General features: G+C 44.5%; 1 protein-coding gene across 2 annotated transcripts in view; it reads left to right on the top strand.

Moving 5' to 3' along the window:
- FAM120A (family with sequence similarity 120 member A) overlaps positions 1-18,388 on the top strand; it is a 439,339-nt gene that overhangs the window by 388,736 nt on the left and 32,215 nt on the right. For both annotated transcript variants that reach the window (XM_085624582.1, XM_085624581.1), the window contains one exon: positions 18,205-18,340. In XM_085624582.1, the coding sequence (XP_085480708.1) occupies positions 18,205-18,340 (136 nt within the window). The remainder of the gene's footprint in view (positions 1-18,204; positions 18,341-18,388) is intronic.

Raw genomic sequence — 18,388 nt, 5'->3', positions numbered from 1 at the left:
ACCTCTCCCACTAATTCCATTAGTGGTGCGAAAGCTACAACAGCTCTCCCTCACACTCATTCTAGTAGCTCCAACATGGGCCAGACAACCATGGTACACCACGCTGCTGGAGCTCTCAGTAGTGCCACACCAAAAATTACACCTATCACCATGCCTCCTAACCCAGAACCATGGAGAGATCAGACACCCGGACCCAGCTCAGCTCAACCTTGCGATCTGGCTCCTGAAATCCTAGAATTCGGATACCTTAACCTTCCCCCCGACTGTATGAATGTTATCAGAGAAGCTAGACGTCCTACCACTAGAGCCTGCTACGCTGCCAAGTGGAAAAGATTTGTTGTTTATTGCCATAACAACACAACCAACCGTCTAGTCTTCCATACAGCACATCATATGCTACTTACTACACCTACAAAGATGTAACCTAGCATATACATCCATTCGACTACACCTCGCAGCAATTGCCGCTTACTTACAAAACAGACAGCACCTATCACTTTTCAGAGTGCCTGCCATTAAAGCCTTCATGGAAGGCCTAAAACGAATAATTCCCCCCAGAGTGCCACCCTCACCTGTGTGGAACTTAAATATAGTGCTCACAAGGCTAATGGGACCGCCTTTTGAACCCTTGCATAAATGCGAACTGCAATTCCTCACATGGAAAACAGCTTTCCTTGTAGCCATCACTTCCCTTAGAAGGGTCAGTGAAATACAAGCACTTACTATACAAGAACCTTTTCTCCAAATGCACCCGAACAAGGTTGTCCTACGTACCAACCCAAAATTTCTACCCAAAGTCATCTCACCCTTTCATCTAAACCAATCGGTAGAATTACCGTTTTTTTCTCGCAACCTCAAACTGTTGCAGAAAGGGCTCTACACACACTGGATGTTAAAAGGGCCTTGCTTTACTATACCCAGAGAACACAACCTTTCAGGAAGACAAAGCAACTGTTTGTCTCTTTCTCTCCACCTCATAAAGGCAACCCCATCTCTAAATCAGGGATAGCTAGGTGGATTGTAAAATGCATACAGATTTGCTACCACAAAGCAAAATGCACGCTATCTGTTCCCCCTAAAGCCCACTCTACAAGAAAGATAGGGGCTTCTATGGCTTTTCTAGGGAACATCCCATTAGATGATATCTGCCAGGCAGCTACATGGTCAACACCCCACACTTTCACTAAACATTACTGTGTAGATGTGCAAACCAAGCAACACGCTAGTGTGGGCCAGGCTGTACTAAAAACACTATTTCAAACCACTGCAACAGATACCGGTGGTCGCCGCGAAGGTTGGGAACTGCTATATAGTCTATGCAAAAGTGTGTAATCTGCAGCTCATATGCCTCGAACGGAATATGCTACTTACCAGTATGCATCTGTTCTTGGTATGTAGAGCTGCAGATCTACACACGCCCACCCGCCTCCCCGGCTACCTGTATCTGTTCCAGTCTATCTTATTTAGATACAACACACATGGGTTTCTTCACTGTTATTACTACGCTCCATCTTTCCCTGTTGGCGAAAAACAATCTGAGGATGAAGCCGAAGCCCATGCGCAATATGAACCAAGGGAGGAGTCACCGACCTCGTGACTTCCAAAGACTTTCCAAGAGGAAAAACAAACTGCAAACATCCGGGCCCAACACCAGATGGCGATCTATGCAAAAGTGTGTAGATCTGTAGCTCTACATGCCAAGAACAGATGCATACTGGTAAGTAGCATATTCCCTATGTATCCAGTTATTGGGTACTCAAATGTGAACATGAACAAAAACTACCAATAAAGTATTTTTTTATCTGCAATTCATGTTTGAATCAGATATAGTAAATTGACATACTTTGCAAACACCATGTTATTCATTAGTAGTGATCAATTGTCTTGTCAGTTTAGTTTTCTTTAGTTTGGCTTTTTACCTATGGAAGGGAAAGGTAGGCTCTGTTAGAAAAATTAAGGCTTACATTTAAAATTACTTAATCATTACATAAAATATACTGTATTTTGCAAGCTTAACGTGGTAACCTTACCCTTCATCTTGTAGCAATTTTGCAAATGAATACCTTTAACTCTACCCATTTTTTCAGAAAAATAAGTCTCAGGAGGCAGGGCTTGGCTGAAAACATGATGGCAGACTTTTAAGGAACACCCAGGCCCAGTCGTATACTAAGTAGAATAATGCGCATGATGGCGTTAACTATAAACACATTTATGGGAGCGTTGAGGCAGTAGACTCCGTACACCCATTGGTAAATAACATTAACCTCCAGCATTAGGCTAAACTGTTAATCGTTAGGCATGTGGGGAGTAGAGGCACAGAGACACGGCATTGGAAGTTCCTAGTGCTCAGAAGCATTGCACCATCTGCCGCAAAACGAAGCCTGTGACCACCTATGTGCCTTTACACCCCCCACTCCCTCCCCAACCATGCTGGTAAGGTGTTGATGCTGCCAGCACTAAACTGCAGGTAAGCCACCTCAAATCATATGCCCTAGAGATGGTAGGGTATACCACAAGTCTGAAGAGGTCCCAGCAAATAGGGTGCGGAGGAAAAGATGCTAAAAGAAAAAGGGGCAGCCCAGTAACAATGGGACCTAGGCAAGACTATGAAATAAATAAAACAATAGTCCCTAACTGGGAAATGTGAGTCTCAACTTCCTCAGCAACCATATATAACCATCAATAGATTGGTTTGAACAAAAATCCAGTCAAACTTAAGTTAATTTAAAAACAATGAGGTTCAAGTTATCTTGTTCATACATTTTTGGGCAATATGGTGCTCTCAAAAATACAACTGAGCAGTGAAAGTGAAATAGGTTACATTAAAGTGCGCAAATGCTATACAAAAAAACATATGTACACAACTGGTGACTGATATGGATACAATTGTTGTTGGATACCACTCTGAATCAGAGTATTATTTTCCAAATCAATTTAAAAACAGTCCACTAGTATCTTGTCGACGTTTTGATCACATAGAATTACTTATATAAGGGTCATCATCTGGACGAAGGAAGATTTTTTTTAAGCACCCAAAAATCGTGAAAATCTCTGTGGAGGTTTGTAATGTAACTATGTTGGAGATTAATCACCACTAACATCATTAGAGCATGCCAGTAAAATGTAATGATGACAAATTCTAAAAGATACGATCATAGCAGTCACCACTTGGTCACAATAAACATATATGTATATATGTGTAGACACCATTGATGGTATGGATTGGTGGTCCAGCAGGGTGACTAACTCACTAAAAGGCAAAGAAAAGGAAACCACCATCAGGAGATCGGTGGTACAATATGTAATGCAAACCACCTTCAATCATTCAGTGTTTGGAGCGCTGTGCTCCAGCCGTCTGTACCTCCGGCTGTGAGAATGATGTATCTGGACTTGCGGAATTCGTGCTTTCATGTATCTGCAATCCCACACACACTTTCTTCGGTTCGTGGTAGGATTGAAACACTTTGTTTGCTGTCCACCCCTTTGTCTCACATCACCCTTTTCATACCCCACCTCCCTCCTCTGGTTGGGTTAGGGGTGTTACAAAGGTAATGGAGATTGTTGACCCTCATCTTCACACGCTGAAATTCCATCTGCAACCAACTCAGGATTTCTTTCACTGGGACCATCCTGAACAGAGTAGCTTTCAAGATCTTTCCACTACCTGGACATTCATGTTATGATCCAGATGTTTCGGGCAAAGTCTAGTGCAGATAGTTCTGAAGCTTCTTGGGTTTCTTTCCTCATGTATTCTGCTGGTTTTCCATGCTCAGTGGCACTTTCGAGCTGTGCGGTAGAATTTCCACCTGTAGAGGGTTCAACATTGGGGTTGGCTCTCGGACACCAGCTGTATCTTGGACGAGGCAGCCCGGGACTTTAAGTGGTGGTTGGTAGATGCCAATCTGACCTGCAGCAGACTGTCCTCCCTGCCACGCATAGATTTGTGACAGATGCTTAATTGTTGTGCAGCCTCTAGCATGTAAGGTTGTGCTTACTGCATGCTAGATTTTCCACCTCCAGGCTCTCTGGTGGACTTATTCTGCCTACAGTGGCAGTGCAGTCTTTTCTGTGCCTTACCACATCAGCCATATTTTCCCAGTGTTCTGAGTGTGGTCAGGAAGGCCCATTGTCATCTCCTGAAAACCCTGGGTTGGCCCTGGGATGAGTCTAGTTTTTAACACCAAGCGATAACCTGCGATTAAATGTAATTTGGGATAACTCTCTATCAAACCTGATTTTAGAGAGCGAGGACTGCCTATGATGAAGCATGACACCTGGTGGTGTGTGATGACAGTCCTTAACTTTTTTTGAGATGCCCAGCACTCTACTAACCTAGTGCTTTGTAGGGATATGGTCACATTATATAAACTGACCTATATTTCAGGGTAGTTTCTATTCTGTGTGCGTTTGATAGGTTGGAGGCCAGCTCACCCTGGAAAACCCCGTAGCCTCTAGTTCCCTCCCTTGAATAATACCAAAGGTTTTTGTGTTTATATAAGAAGTGTTATACCTCCTGTTCCTGAGCATTTATCATCCGCTTTCTTCCTTTTTGGGAAGAACTTCTATACTAGCAACCAAACAGTGTGCTGCACCTGAACCTCCGTAATCTACACCTCCACGCTTGGAGATCGTTGAACTGGCGGAGTAGGTTCATCCTACGTTCCGAGGTAGTTAACTTACTTTTAGCTGCTCAACACTCATTTACCAAATGGATTTATTCTGGTTGCTGAGCAATCTTGGTGACCAGGTGTGTAGGCTGTTGGGTTGATCCACTTCAGGCCAAATTATCTGGTTTTCTCTTTCTTGTATCTCCATCCCAGCAAGCCCTTGCTGTGGGCACTGATATATGTTACTTTTCAGCCTTTTCACTTAGCCTGATGAACCTTATTTATTTTTGCCCCCTCTTGGGTTTCCTGAAAGGGCTCAGATATAGTTCCTCCTTTATCGTTTATTATGCCACGGTGTAATATTAATTTGGGCCTCAAGTTCTTAAAGTGCACATGTTTTGATCAAGATGGTTTCCTTCATTGTCATTACTTCTGCTCGGCGTTTCAGACATCAGCATGCTCTGTCAGTGGAATCTCTCTATACCTCTACCTTCTGTGACAAAACAGTGACTCGGATTAAGGTCATATGCTTCTACTTTGCTCTTTGTTTTTGTCCACCTCTACAGTGGTTCCTGAACAGTTCTTGAACAGCTTGTATTGGTATAATGATAGCCAAAGCTTGTCTTTCAGTGTGTGAATGTAAATAAGATTCCATTGGTTATAGAACCATTGGAGAATCCCCAAACTGACGCTAAAACCACTTCATACAGTCAGATTTGTATTAATAATTCATATTTATTTCGCAAACCATAATTATTATTTTTTTTTTTAATAAACCAATAGCATGTAAACTTTGATTCGTGATTGCTCTGGACAGACAGTTGCGTTTTTTTGCACAGTTTAGGCTTAGCAACTTTAAAACAATATCTTTACTGTGAATTCACCTTGCCTTCAAACCTGTTAACTATAGTGGAAACCTCATACTGTGTGAATGTATTATAATAATTTTTCCAGGTTTCCCTTACTTTCTCCTATTTTTTTACATGTATTCGCTACTCTCAAAAATGGATTTCTCCTTTAATGTATGGGTCATTGCGGTTCACCAGGTATTGGCGTTGATGGTAAAGTCCCATAATCTTGCTGTGTCTCTACGTGCACCCATCAAGCCAAAGGAGTAAAAATCACTTTCTACTTGGAATATCGATTTCCCCGTTTATGCCTACTAATGGCATATTTTTGAACAGTGCCACTGGGTTTTTAGTATGTCTTCTGACTCGTCATGCACCACTGATCAAAAAGGCTTAATCAGAGCACAATTTCATAAATTATGCAGATGTATGCCTGCCTTTTTTTGCCATCTAACACAGGGTCAGGGTGTTTATTAGCCCTAAAACGGTGAAGTTGTGACTGATGGCAAGTCTGTATAACACTTTTGTTGAATGAGTATGCAAGTGGACTCTACGCCCAACTCTTGTGGTCACACCAGGGCTACTTCTCAATCCCCATCCTCCGGTGGCAGAGTAAGCCAAGCGCAGCCCCAGCCACTGCTGCCAGCACCTGGTCCTCACACAGGGCTGCTCTCTGATCACCATGGCTTCTCGATGTCACACATAATTCAGGGAAGCAGGTTGCCAGCTCAGAGCACAATTATGCATGTTTGCTTGATAACAGGATTTCACTGTTCATGGTCCCCCTTCAGATGGACCCTGTCTGCTAGGCAGCCATGTTTGATTTTCAAATGGTGCCTTTGGTGAACCCCTATAGAATCTACAGCACTCTTTCACTGCAGTTTGCCTCCCACTGATCCATTGTATTCACTGGCCTCTTGACAATGGCCACCATGGCCAGCTTCTCACATCTTGGAGATCAGCGTGAGATTAACAGTCTGCCTCGCCTCACTGATTACTGTCAGCTACTCCTCACCATACCACCGTCACTCACCCCCAGCTGTTTCAAACGCCACCATCAGGGTTAAAAAATCTCTTCTCGGGTGCTCACATGAGGCCTCTCCACTTAGGTGCTTCATTACATAGATATTTGGATATTTATTGAAGGGTGTAATGGTGGCCATGGAGCTCCACAACTGGAGCGGCATATTGGTAGTCAGCAAGACCATAATGTCTTATTGGCTTTCCTAATACCTATCAAGTAAGAGCTGGATATCTGTATATGGTAAGATCCCATTCTTACTAACCTAAGCCCTAAAAACAGTAAGCTAAGTCCCCAACACTCCTCATACTTGCTCATTGAACTGCAACCTTCCCTCGTGCATAAAATAGTCATCGCCTTATCATCAAAACTGTCAGAAAATCACTTTATATCATATACTAGGGAAAACAATTATAAAAGTTCAATTTTAGGTAAAAGTAGTTTTTTTTTAAAAAAAAAAGGTATGAGGGCCAGGTGGCCAGAGGTTGGGTCAGTTCACCACCCCCTTGCAGCCTCAGCCTTCAAACTTTCCTTGTCCGGCCCTTCCAGATCATGGGCTTCCAGTTGGTGGCATGATCAGCCATCACATCCACCACTAGCAGAACATCACTTTGGACAGGTGGGTTCTCCGAATAGTCCGAAGGGGCTACTCCCTCCCCTTCGAGACAATACCTCCCTCCATACCTCCAACTTACGACTGGCTGACGGAGGAGCACCTGACTGCTTCAGGAGGAAGTCATGACTCACTTCCCCAGGGTAGCTGTAGAGGGTCCTGGAACTAGAAGTAGGATATGGTTGTTATTCCTGCTACTTTCTGGTCCTGAAAAAGGACATGGATCTGAGTCCCATCATAGAGCTGTGAGTCCTAAACTACTTCCAGAAAAAGGAAATGTTTAAGATGCTCACTCTAAGTCATGTCTGTCCTGGATCCAGGAGACTGGATGGTAGTGTTGGACTTGCAGGACACCTATTTTCACATTCCCGTCCTGCCTGCTCATCGGCGCTACATTTGAAGTCATTAAGGCACAGGCTCTGTACATTGATGCAAGATCCCTTTGGCTGGTTAAGTTCTGCCAGGTGGTGCAAGGTAAGCTGCTGGTCAGGCAAGCAGAGCTTCAGGAGCTCCACAGGCTTTGTCACAGCCAAGATGAAGTGGGGAGCATGGTTCCACACACTGCAGCGCACTTTCAACAAAGGGGTTTGTGCACTCAGTCCAGATGCTTTTATGTGAACTTCTGGGCATTGCCAATTTATATTCCCAGCGCAGAGTAGTTGGATAGGTTTCCACTGTCGGCCACAGCCCAGAGGATACTTAAAAATTCAAAGATTCATACTCTCAGACTGGTTCGGTTGTATGTGCTCAGAGATCTGTGTTAGAAATGGGGGTCTCTAGTTGACAATGGCTGGCCACTGTCCAAGTAGGGACCCTTCTTCCTAAGTCAGAGTAACCAGCCTACACCCTTTGACAACCCCTGCTCAACCCTGTGGTAACGTAGCACGAGCAGCTAGGCTTATCTCAAAGGCAGTGTGTGAAGCATTTATGACCATACACAGTAATATAATGAGGAACACTACAAATGGACACCACTCAAGTAGTTATGAAAAATAGGTATTTTTATATAGACTTAATCACAAGACCAATAACAGTAAAAATCCACAATACTATAAAAATATAATTACTTTAGAAATGCTGCAAGGAAAAATAGTTCAGGATGCACAATATGATGTTTAGTTCAAGGCAGGGGTCTCTGCGACCCTTTTACTCACAAAGTATCTGGTTCCTGGAGCAAAGCAACAAAAATGTCGCTAAGGAGCTGTAGCGAGAAATTTCCTCACGCTAACCAGCGATGCGTTGAATCCTTACCGCGAGGGAGGATGATGCGCTGGGTTGCAGGCAGGACAAAGCGACAAACTTCCTCACGCTAAGCCGGTGATGCGATGAAATCCTTGCCGCGAAGGGAGGATGATGCACCGAGCCTGTTGCGTGTGCGATCTTGCTGCGTTGACAAAGATGGCGCTCCGCGAGGGAGCGACGATCCGGATTCGATGCGGGGAAAATGGCGAACGCTCGGCGTCCGCGCTGCGATGATCCTGTTCTTCGGATAGCGGGCGTTTTCAGGCCCGCAGACAGGTGCTGCGACGATCTTCGGGGTTAGCGAGTGCTCGGCGACAGCGGAGCGGCGATTTTTCTCACGCTCACCAGCTGCAGCGGCTCGCTAACGGAGGTTAGCGACGATTTTCAGCGCTCTCTTCTCAACAGTAGAAATAGAGGTCCTGGAACACACAGGAGCCTCACCTGCAGATAGTAATCCTCGCTGGGAGGAAACAGGAGGCTGATGGTGGAGTCTGATGTGCCTGAGACTCCAGCAGGAGGCTAGCTCTCTCCTAGCCCTTGGGTAGTTGCTGTAGCAAAAGAAATAAAAGTCCAATCAAAGTTCTTTTCCTCTTCTTGAAGTCCAGTAGTAGCAGCTGCAGGCCAGTCCCAGAAACAGCACTCAAGGCACAAGGACAGCCCTTCTCTTGCAGATTCCTGTAGCCACACGGACAGAGGTTCTTCTTGTTATCCAGGAGCAATACAAATTGTAGGGGTTTGTGCACAAATATTTATACCCCCAAAGTCTTTGTTCTTAGGGGTCCCAAGCCTCTGAACCCAGCCAGAACCAGTTTTGCCCAGCCCTGGAGCACTTTGTTGATCAGGCTGCATCCTTCCTTTCAGAAAGAGGGGTCTGCCTCAGACGCGCAGTGGGAGGTGGAGCCAGCTTTCACCTTGCCAGGCACAGCCCTATTCAAGTGCAGGAGCTACCCCTCCCCTCACACCTAGGCAGGTCGCTCTATTAACCCAGGTCTGACTCAGCCTGCCCTGTCCCTCCAAAACCAGACAGCCAATACACATAATAGCAGAGCAACTGGAAGGCTTAGGCAAGAAAGTACCTATACTCTAAAAGTGGTAGTTTCAAACACAGAATATAAAAATAACCTTCACTAAAAGATGTATTTTAATATTCTGAGCTCAGGCATACTAGATTCAAGTCAAGTCAAATGGTCTTTATTCGGATAAAAATATCCATAAAAGTACAATTCATCAACACCAAAGAAATATAAATACAGCATAAAAACAATGATAAAAACAAGAGCATTTTCAAAATTCTAAGTGCAGATATGGGCAGAAAAGTGCAGGAGGAGCAAATAAAGTGCAAGTATATTCAATGTGTGTAACATGTAAACATCAACAATTATGTCATTTTTAGCAAGCAGCAGTCAAAAACATGTTCTGAATATATTAATGCAAGTTGTCACCTCAAATTCGAATAAATCAAACTTATCCAGACATATAATCAGAGTCATGAAGAGATGTACAGACTAACAATTAAATAAAAACAGTATCAGTAGGTGTGCCAGGCATATAATAACCTAACAATGGCCATAGATAAACAAGGACAACTGAGGGATACAGTCTTATGTAGTAACCATCGTATTCCGTGAGCGTATCGCCGACTGCAAAAATGAGCTTGCTCTGATAATCATCTCATCGCTTCCTAGCCGTAATATTTCAGTATATGCCAGTTTATGGTCAGTGATAGCTTTTGACCTGAAATAGGGGATAAAATACTGTTTTGTGTATCTAATGTAAAAATTACAAAAAAGCAAAAAATGTAAAGTTGTTTGTTTTAAACCATTTCCACAAGGACAGGGCAAATATTCAAGATTTTTATTAAAACCAAGTGGAAAGCAGAGTGAATATGTTATGCTCCCATCCCTATGGCGAAAGAGAATGCTCCTGTTCCATCTACCGATATTCCTTTTCAAATATTCCTGTGGGGAGGTTTTGTTATAGCCCGGGCAGGACGAGATGGAAATATATCTACTTATTGATGGTTTAGGAAACTCTGAGCGTTCTCTGTCCCTTCGGAATGAGTCATATAGTAGCTCTCTCACTGTCTTAATGTTCATGCTCTCTGCATTATGGTGATGGTAGAAGATGTGTTCCAAATCTACACTAGATAAGCTTTCTTTTACAGCATTCAACCATGGTATAGACCTGCCCCTATCGCACTTAAGGCAATCATTGATTATTTTCTGTGTTAAGATTGCTGCCGGGTTTTGCCAAATCTTCAACCAGAATAGAGCTGACCGGGATTTGATGAAATCCTCAACATAGTGCAGGTTTAACTCTTTGTGGCAGATGTAGGTGGGTGAAGATATTTGTGCCCCCAGAACCTTCCTGCAAAATCTATTTTCTTCAGTTTGGATGCCGCTGCTTTTGGCGTACCCCCACACTTCGGCACCATAGGTTGCGGTTGGTAAGCATTGAGATTTGTAAATTTGTATTAGGGGCAACATAACCTCAGCCCTCTTTGGCTGTTGTAGGCTAATAATAGAATTAACTGCCTTGGCAAGTTTGTTTCTGCCGTGTGCTGCATGTGCCAACCAAGAGCCCGTTTCTGAGAAAATCAGGCCCAAATACGGGAAAGTGCTTGTGCTTTTTAAGGTGTTATCACCAGAAACTATGTGATTGATACGGTATTTATTAGGCCCGCAAGACATAATATATGACTTCCTAAAGTTGGTACACAAATCCAAACCAGCCATAAAAGAGACAAATCCCGTAATTAAAGTGTGAAGTGCTTTGGGTGTGCGGCCCATCAAGACCGCATCGTCAGCGTATAAAAGTACTGGGAGTAAATTGCCATTGATATTCGGCACATCACATGAAAGATTAGACAGGGATTTATTTAATTCATTTATATACAGAATAAAAAGTAGAGGGGCCAAGACACAGCCTTGTCTGACCCCTCTACCAATTAAAATATCCCCGGAGACCTCTCCCTCATTATTTATCCTGACTCGTGCTTTTAAGTCTCTGTGCAAGTGTGCCAGAAAATGAACTAGTGTCTCATCTAATCCATAGTTTAAAAGAATCTCCCAGAGTTTCGAGCGATTTACGAAATCAAACGCTGACGATAAATCCATAAAACCCAAATACAGGGGAACTTTTTTAGCGACGGTATACTTACTTAAGATGAGGTTTAAATTCAAACATTGTTCAACTGTTCCCACGTTGCTTCTAAATCCCAGCTGGCAGGGATGAAGAATGTGATTTTCCTCTGCCCAAAGTCTGATTCTATTAAAAATCACCCTGCCCAAAATCTTCAGTGTATTCTCTATTAGAGATATGGGGCGGTAACAACTGGGATTTAATCTGTCGTCCTTTTTAAAAATGGGTACAATGACACTACTTGACCAAGTATCAGGAATTTTGGTATTGGACAAATTGTTGAAGACATTACACAGCAAAGGGGACCAAAAATCTAGTTCAGATTTAATCAAGTCAATTGATAGTCCATCAGGACCAGGGGCTTTATTCCCTGCGCTTTGATTAATGGCATCTTCCACTTCAGACATGGAAATAGCAACCTTAATATCTGTACAAAAGGGATCTGTGGTTGTTACTGGGGCTGTGTATATTTTTGCAAAATGCTCCTCCCATGACTTAGTTGGTATATTACAGTTAATGGGGGTTAAGTTGGATCCCATGGACCTCAGAGCTTTTACTTCGCCCCAGAACCCAGTCACATCTTTCAGTACTGCGGTACGTGCCAGTGAATCCCACCTCTCCTTTAAAATCTCATCTGAGCGAAATTTTATGGCTTTTTTATAGCTTCTTCGCAAGGCCTTAACCAGTGTCATGTTCCGGGGTTTTTCGGCAAGTGCCTTACGCAGGTCCCGGTTGGCCCGTGAGCAAGCCCCATCAAACCATCTATAGCTCTTATTGTGTTGTCTAATGGGTTTAGAAATTTCCTGCTTGATGGCAAAGCATAGCCCAACAAAAGCCTCAACAATCTCTGTGTCCTGGCAATCACTGGACAAACATGTTTCCACAGTTGTAGGGTGAGATTTTATAATTCGTTCAAGTAAGATTTTGTTGTTAATGCCTTTCCAAATTACTCTACATTTATCGGTGGATGCGACCAAATCCCTTGCCCCAATTTCTTTCCTTTTAGTGAATTTATTGACAAATTTGATCGTTGTCAGAATGGGGTTATGGTCACTGTAACAAGTTGATAGGACCTCAGCTTTAACAAGACAATTCTCAAGGGCCGATGATATGAAAACATAATCAATGGTGGAAAAACAGCCACGACCTGTATAGGTGGGCAACTGGTCAGTATCGGGAGATCCACCAGCTTTTACCATGACATCGGTTAGATCCCTGGAGGATAAGTAGTTAAACAGTTCTTCCCCTCTTTTGCACGAAATAGTTGAGTGGAATAAGGCTGTGGTATTCTCCATTCTATTATATAAGTGTGCATTAAAGTCTCCCCCTAAGCAAATGCCGTCCAATTTCCCAAACTTATTGCCTGCTAGCAAATCATCGATAAAATCAAATAAAATGATAAAATTCTTGTTGGGGAGTGATTTAAAATCATTATTATAAAAATTTATAAAACATAACGTAATCCCGTTTGAATATATTGTGGCCTGGAGATGACTATCGTTTGTCCGTAAGGATTTAGTGCTGCATCCTGCGGTAATCTTTATCCATGTGGATAAGCCCCCGCTAGGTCGACCAGCTTCAGGGATAGGGGCAGTGCTATTAAGACAAAAAAAAACCTCAAGTAGCAAGCTGCTGGTGCACCAGGTCTCCTGGAACATTAGGACATCAAAATTGCTGACCATATTAGTCCACTCTACTATGTTCATTTTTGATTTAAGGCCAGCAATGTTCCAACTTAATATTTTTAGATGTTGGGCAGAGGACATGTGAGCACAATTGGAAGTACTTGAGGTGATACACTCTACCAAGCTAGCCATTTGGGGGTTCTCGGTGGGACTAGGATTGGACATAGCCCGATTAACTGTTGATACCTCCCGAGGCAGTGTTGCAGTGTTTAAAAATTTGCACGAGAGTCAATCCTGACCCTCCAAATCGGTCAGAACATCGAACCGATTATGTACGGGATAAGTTGGTAAAATAAGGTGATGATTACTTTGAGGTGGTCTGTAGAAGAAGCCCAGTGGTAAGGCAGTTATAGCCGTTGCAATATTAGGGTGGATAGTGTTACATTTTAGAATCTTTTTTACCAGGGGGGGGTACCTGAAATTTATGACTATACAGTCGCCCACGATATTTTTTGTCAGGGGACCAACCCATCCCACCCGTCTCACCATCAAGATTGCATTAGCAGACTCCATGCCCACCCCCTTGAACTTACATAGCCAATCAATACACTTATTCTTGAGTTGATCCCAAGACTCACTTTGGTTCTCTTTTAGAGGTGGTACTCCGGCTAAGATTAAAGCGTAAGGACATGCCTCTGGCGGTAGATTAAGTACCGGGGTGGCATATTTTATAGGCCGGGTAGGAATGATTGACTCATGGTTAGTAAGTGTAGTTAGATTAGGTGGTACTATCTCGGGGGCGGCTGCTGTTAGGTGTGGGGGGAGACGGGGGGGATTGGTATTCACAGACATTGATGACAAGGGTGGTGTGCTGACCAAATTGCTTGATGCAGAATTGCTGGGCAAGCGCGCCCTACTGCCATCACATTTAGCACATATATTATCTACTGCAGTTAAAGTGCGTTTGCCACTTCCTTCTTGAGTCACCTTGTTGGTGGCCTCCATGTCTTTCAGTAACCGTTCCCCCCTGCATTGATCGATGATAAAAAGATCCTTTCCTTTTTGCATCTTCCTTCTTAACTAGGCTCTCCAGTCTATCCAGACGTTTAAAAATAAGATTAAATTGTTTATCCATTAGACTTTTCAATTGTTTAAAAGTTGAATCCACAATAGTATCAATTAAGTTTTCAATTGGCCATCCCGGCATGCCATGTGCGAGTGTTGGCTCAGTTTGTGTTTGTATACGCGAGGAATTAGTGGCTGCGGTAATGGTCGTTGAGGCATCAGTGCTATTGATTGGGCCCTGTAAGTGTGTGCTTACATTAACCGATCCCGCATTTGCTGTAGATTTCCCACGTGTCCACAAACTCAGAGGGGTGGGTTGGGTTTTATTGTTGCGCGGGGGTTGTTTCCTTTTGGCAATAGGTGCTTTAGTAATGCCACTCTGACTTTTTCCCCCAGTGGTCTTGGAAGCTGGGGCTGATTTAGCGGTGATGGGAGCAGCTTCCATTTCCTGCTGTGAGTCGGCTATTTCAATGATGGGGGTAGCAAACTGATTGACCTCTATAACTCCAGGTAAACTTTTATGTTGAGTGGGGTTTGCGACTATTATGTTAGATGTGAGCGGCACAGGAGTCAGAGAGTCAGTGTTAACCGCACCACGGGACGTAGGTAAGTCGACTGTTTCATTAATGAGGGTATTTTGACCCAATGAGAGTCTCCGTTCAGTGGCCTCAATTTCCGACGTGACCAACAGAAAAGCATCTTCTATCATGCTTTCCAGGGCCGACGTGATGATGGGAGGACTCCTAGGGCCCGGACCAGAGGGGTTTGCGGATGCTTTCCCCATGGAGAGTAGATGCACACACTAACCTTTATTCCAGATGAGGAGAATGCTTGTCCGAACTGCAAATCAAGGGAGGTGGCCCAGCCCTGCCACTGTCTGCCCCTGACGGCCACAGACGGCCCGCCCTCTGCCCGGGCTCAGCCCGGCGACGCCCGCGCGCGTCCCTCGACGCGGGGGGAGCCGCTGCTGAAGTAGCGCCTCCGGGCGCGCTTTCCGCCGGAAATGGGCGGTGCAATAGGGGGCTGCTGGGTACTGTAGTTTCCTCCCCCTGTGGCTGCCTCTGATGGCGTGTGGCGGCGAGGGAGGGGGAGAAAGCCCAGGTACGTGCGGTCACCTCTCCGCTGGATCCGCTGCTGCAGATGACACAGAAAACCCCTTCTCCACCGGGGGAGCCGCTGCTGAAGTAGCGCCTCCGGGCGCGCTTTCCGCCGGAAATGGGCGGTGCAATAGGGGGCTGCTGGGTACTGTAGTCTCCCCCTGTGGCTGCCTCTGATGGCGTGTGGCGGCGAGGGAGGGGGAGAAAGCCCAGGTACGTGCGGTCACCTCTCCGCTGGATCCGCTGCTGCAGATGACACAGAAAACCCCTTCTCCACCGGGGGAGCCGCTGCTGAAGTAGCGCCTCCGGGCGCGCTTTCCGCCGGAAATGGGCGGTGCAATAGGGGGCTGCTGGGTACTGTAGTCTCCCCCTGTGGCTGCCTCTGATGGCGTGTGGCGGCGAGGGAGGGGGAGAAAGCCCAGGTACGTGCGGTCACCTCTCCGCTGGATCCGCTGCTGCAGATGACACAGAAAACCCCCTTTGTTCTTAGGGGTCCCAAGCCTCTGAACCCAGCCAGAACCAGTTTTGCCCAGCCCTGGAGCACTTTGTTGATCAGGCTGCATCCTTCCTTTCAGAAAGAGGGGGTCTGCCTCAGACGCACAGTGGGAGGTGGAGCCAGCTTTCACCTTGCCAGGCACAGTCCTATTCAAGTGCAGGAGCTACCCCTCCCCTCACACCTAGGCAGGTCGCTCTATTCAACCCAGGTCTGACTCAGCCTGCCCTGTCCCTCCAAAACCAGACATCCAATACAAATAATAGCAGAGCAACTGGAAGGCTTAGGCAAGAAAGTACCTATACTCTAAAAGTGGTAGTTTCAAACACAGAATATAAAAATAACCTTCACTAAAAGATGTATTTTAATATTCTGAGCTCAGGCATACTAGATTCGTTTTTCTACCATGTTCTGTGGGTCAGTTAGGACTATAGGATGTAATAGCCCAGACCTCCCATTCTGGCCTATGGAGAACAGGTAGCCTTACAGTAGTGAAAAACGAAATTGGGTGTAATTCACTACTAGGACATGCTACATACAACAGGGCATGTCCTACCTTACACATACAATGCGCCCTATCATAAGGGGGGATTACATGATGCCAAGGGAAGGTTTTAGGGGCTGGGAAGCGGGTGCACTTCACAGCCAGGATGGCAGTTCTGGACTGCACGCAGACACTGCAGTGGCAGGTCTGAGACACACTTTATAAGCTGCTTCTGTGGGTGGCACAAACCAGTGCTGCAGGCCCACCAGCAGCATTCGGTTTACCAGCCCTGGGCACACACCGGCCACTAGGGACTAACAGGTAAACTGAATAAGCCAATCATGGATGTACCAATTCATATGTCATCTTTACAAAGGGAGCATTCGCGCTGTGGCACTGAATGGCAGCGGCACAGCGCCCAGAGCATCTATAACCAGCAAAAACAGAGGAGACACAGCGAAAAAAGGAAGGGAGACTCACACCAGTGGTGCCAGGTCTAACAATCTGGAATAGCAGGAGCTACTGTCCAAAGCATAGGGGGTTCTGGTGTACCTTGTAGAACCTGCTCTGTTGGGAAACCAGGTGTATTCCTTACAGAAAGCCCAAATCAAGGGATAACAGGTAGAAATTAGGGATGGGGTTTTGGTCCATATTGTAAACATCTTTCTCACAGTAAAATAGATGTTTATGATCATGTTCTGGTGACCATACAACAGGTTACTTTACTCAAGCTAATGTTTGCTAAGGGTTGTATTACAGGGTGTATTATATTTGCATCAGTCAGTTGGTAGAGTCTTTAAGTGCTCCGTTTACTCAAACTACTCTTCAGCACCCCAGCAGCAGAAGCCATAAGCCATGGCTTGGCCTGAATGGGGGCAAAATGGTAGATACTATCCTGAGGATGAGGAGGCGGACAATGTGGGGTGTTGGTCTCCCATCCCAGGGAGCACCCATGGGGTGATGCTGCAAAGCACCCATCAGTAGTTTAGGAGTCCCTACATATTAGGGGCACATCAGACTTGTACAATAAAGCAATTAAAAGTGGGTGACACCATGTACACAGGTTGAAAGGGACTATCATCCTTACAGCAATATGTTATTACATCTCATGACGTAAACATGCGACAAATCTGCAAATCAATATTAATTCCACTGTACTTTGGTTCAGAATAAATGCTGCAGCTTTCATTGCAGTCTCATCAGAGATTAATCAGGCTAGGTCAGGTTATTGTGGGTAGTATGGTACAAATATAGCAATGTCAGGGAAAGCGTACTCTGGTTTTGTTTTTATAGCTTCTACTAGGATTGATAGAAACAGGGGTTGCCCTTGATTTTGTGAGAGTATTTGACCAATTCAAGCTGGTCACCATTGCCTACAAAGCAGTCATTGATTTGAACGTCTCCAATGGGAGAACCATCTCGGTCCTTATAATATATTTATAACCATGCTTCTTTATTATTTTTGTTACTTTTAAGGGTAATATTTTTTACCTACCTTTCATAAAATGTTTTTGCTTTTTCTAAGCACTTTGAAAAATAGTACTCAGTGTACCAGTACCAAATTTGTCGACCTCAAAGTATTAAAGGGTCTGGCCCTCCTACCAGCTAAAGGCTTATGACCTGCCGGTGACACTAGACATCAGCAGTGGGAGGTTAACTAACCCAATCAGCTTGAGACCATTATTTATGCGGTTAGCGTATCATGTTACTTATTGCTGGGCATGACTATCTTTTAAGTCTGGAACCTAGAGTTCAGCAGTGATGTCAAGCTGGTCATTTCTGTCTTAACTTAAAACTTGAAAGTGTGAAAGCTATTTTACATTATTTGCTTTCTCTTACACATATACAGTTATTATATTTGGGACATACTTCTGTGTACCTCTATCTTTATATATGTTTTAAAAATATATGATGTTTACTTAAGTATGTTTAATTAACCAGTTAAAGTAATTATTTTCTTTTATTCAGGAGTCCAACCTATTCCTTCTCAGGGAGGGAAGCTTGAAATAGCTGGCACAGTTGTTGGCCATTGGGCTGGAACAAGACGTGGAAGGGGGAGAGGACCTTTCCCTATACAGGTGGTTTCTGTTGGCGGACCAAGAGGGTAAATACATTCCATAAACTTGTCTTCTGCTCCTCAGTCCTTTAGTTG

The sequence above is a fragment of the Triturus cristatus genome, chromosome 9 (genome assembly GCF_964204655.1).
Source record: "Triturus cristatus chromosome 9, aTriCri1.1, whole genome shotgun sequence".
Lineage (NCBI taxonomy): Eukaryota > Metazoa > Chordata > Amphibia > Caudata > Salamandridae > Triturus > Triturus cristatus.
Note: the sequence above shows the minus strand (reverse complement) of the source record. Positions and strands in the feature narration are given on the sequence as shown.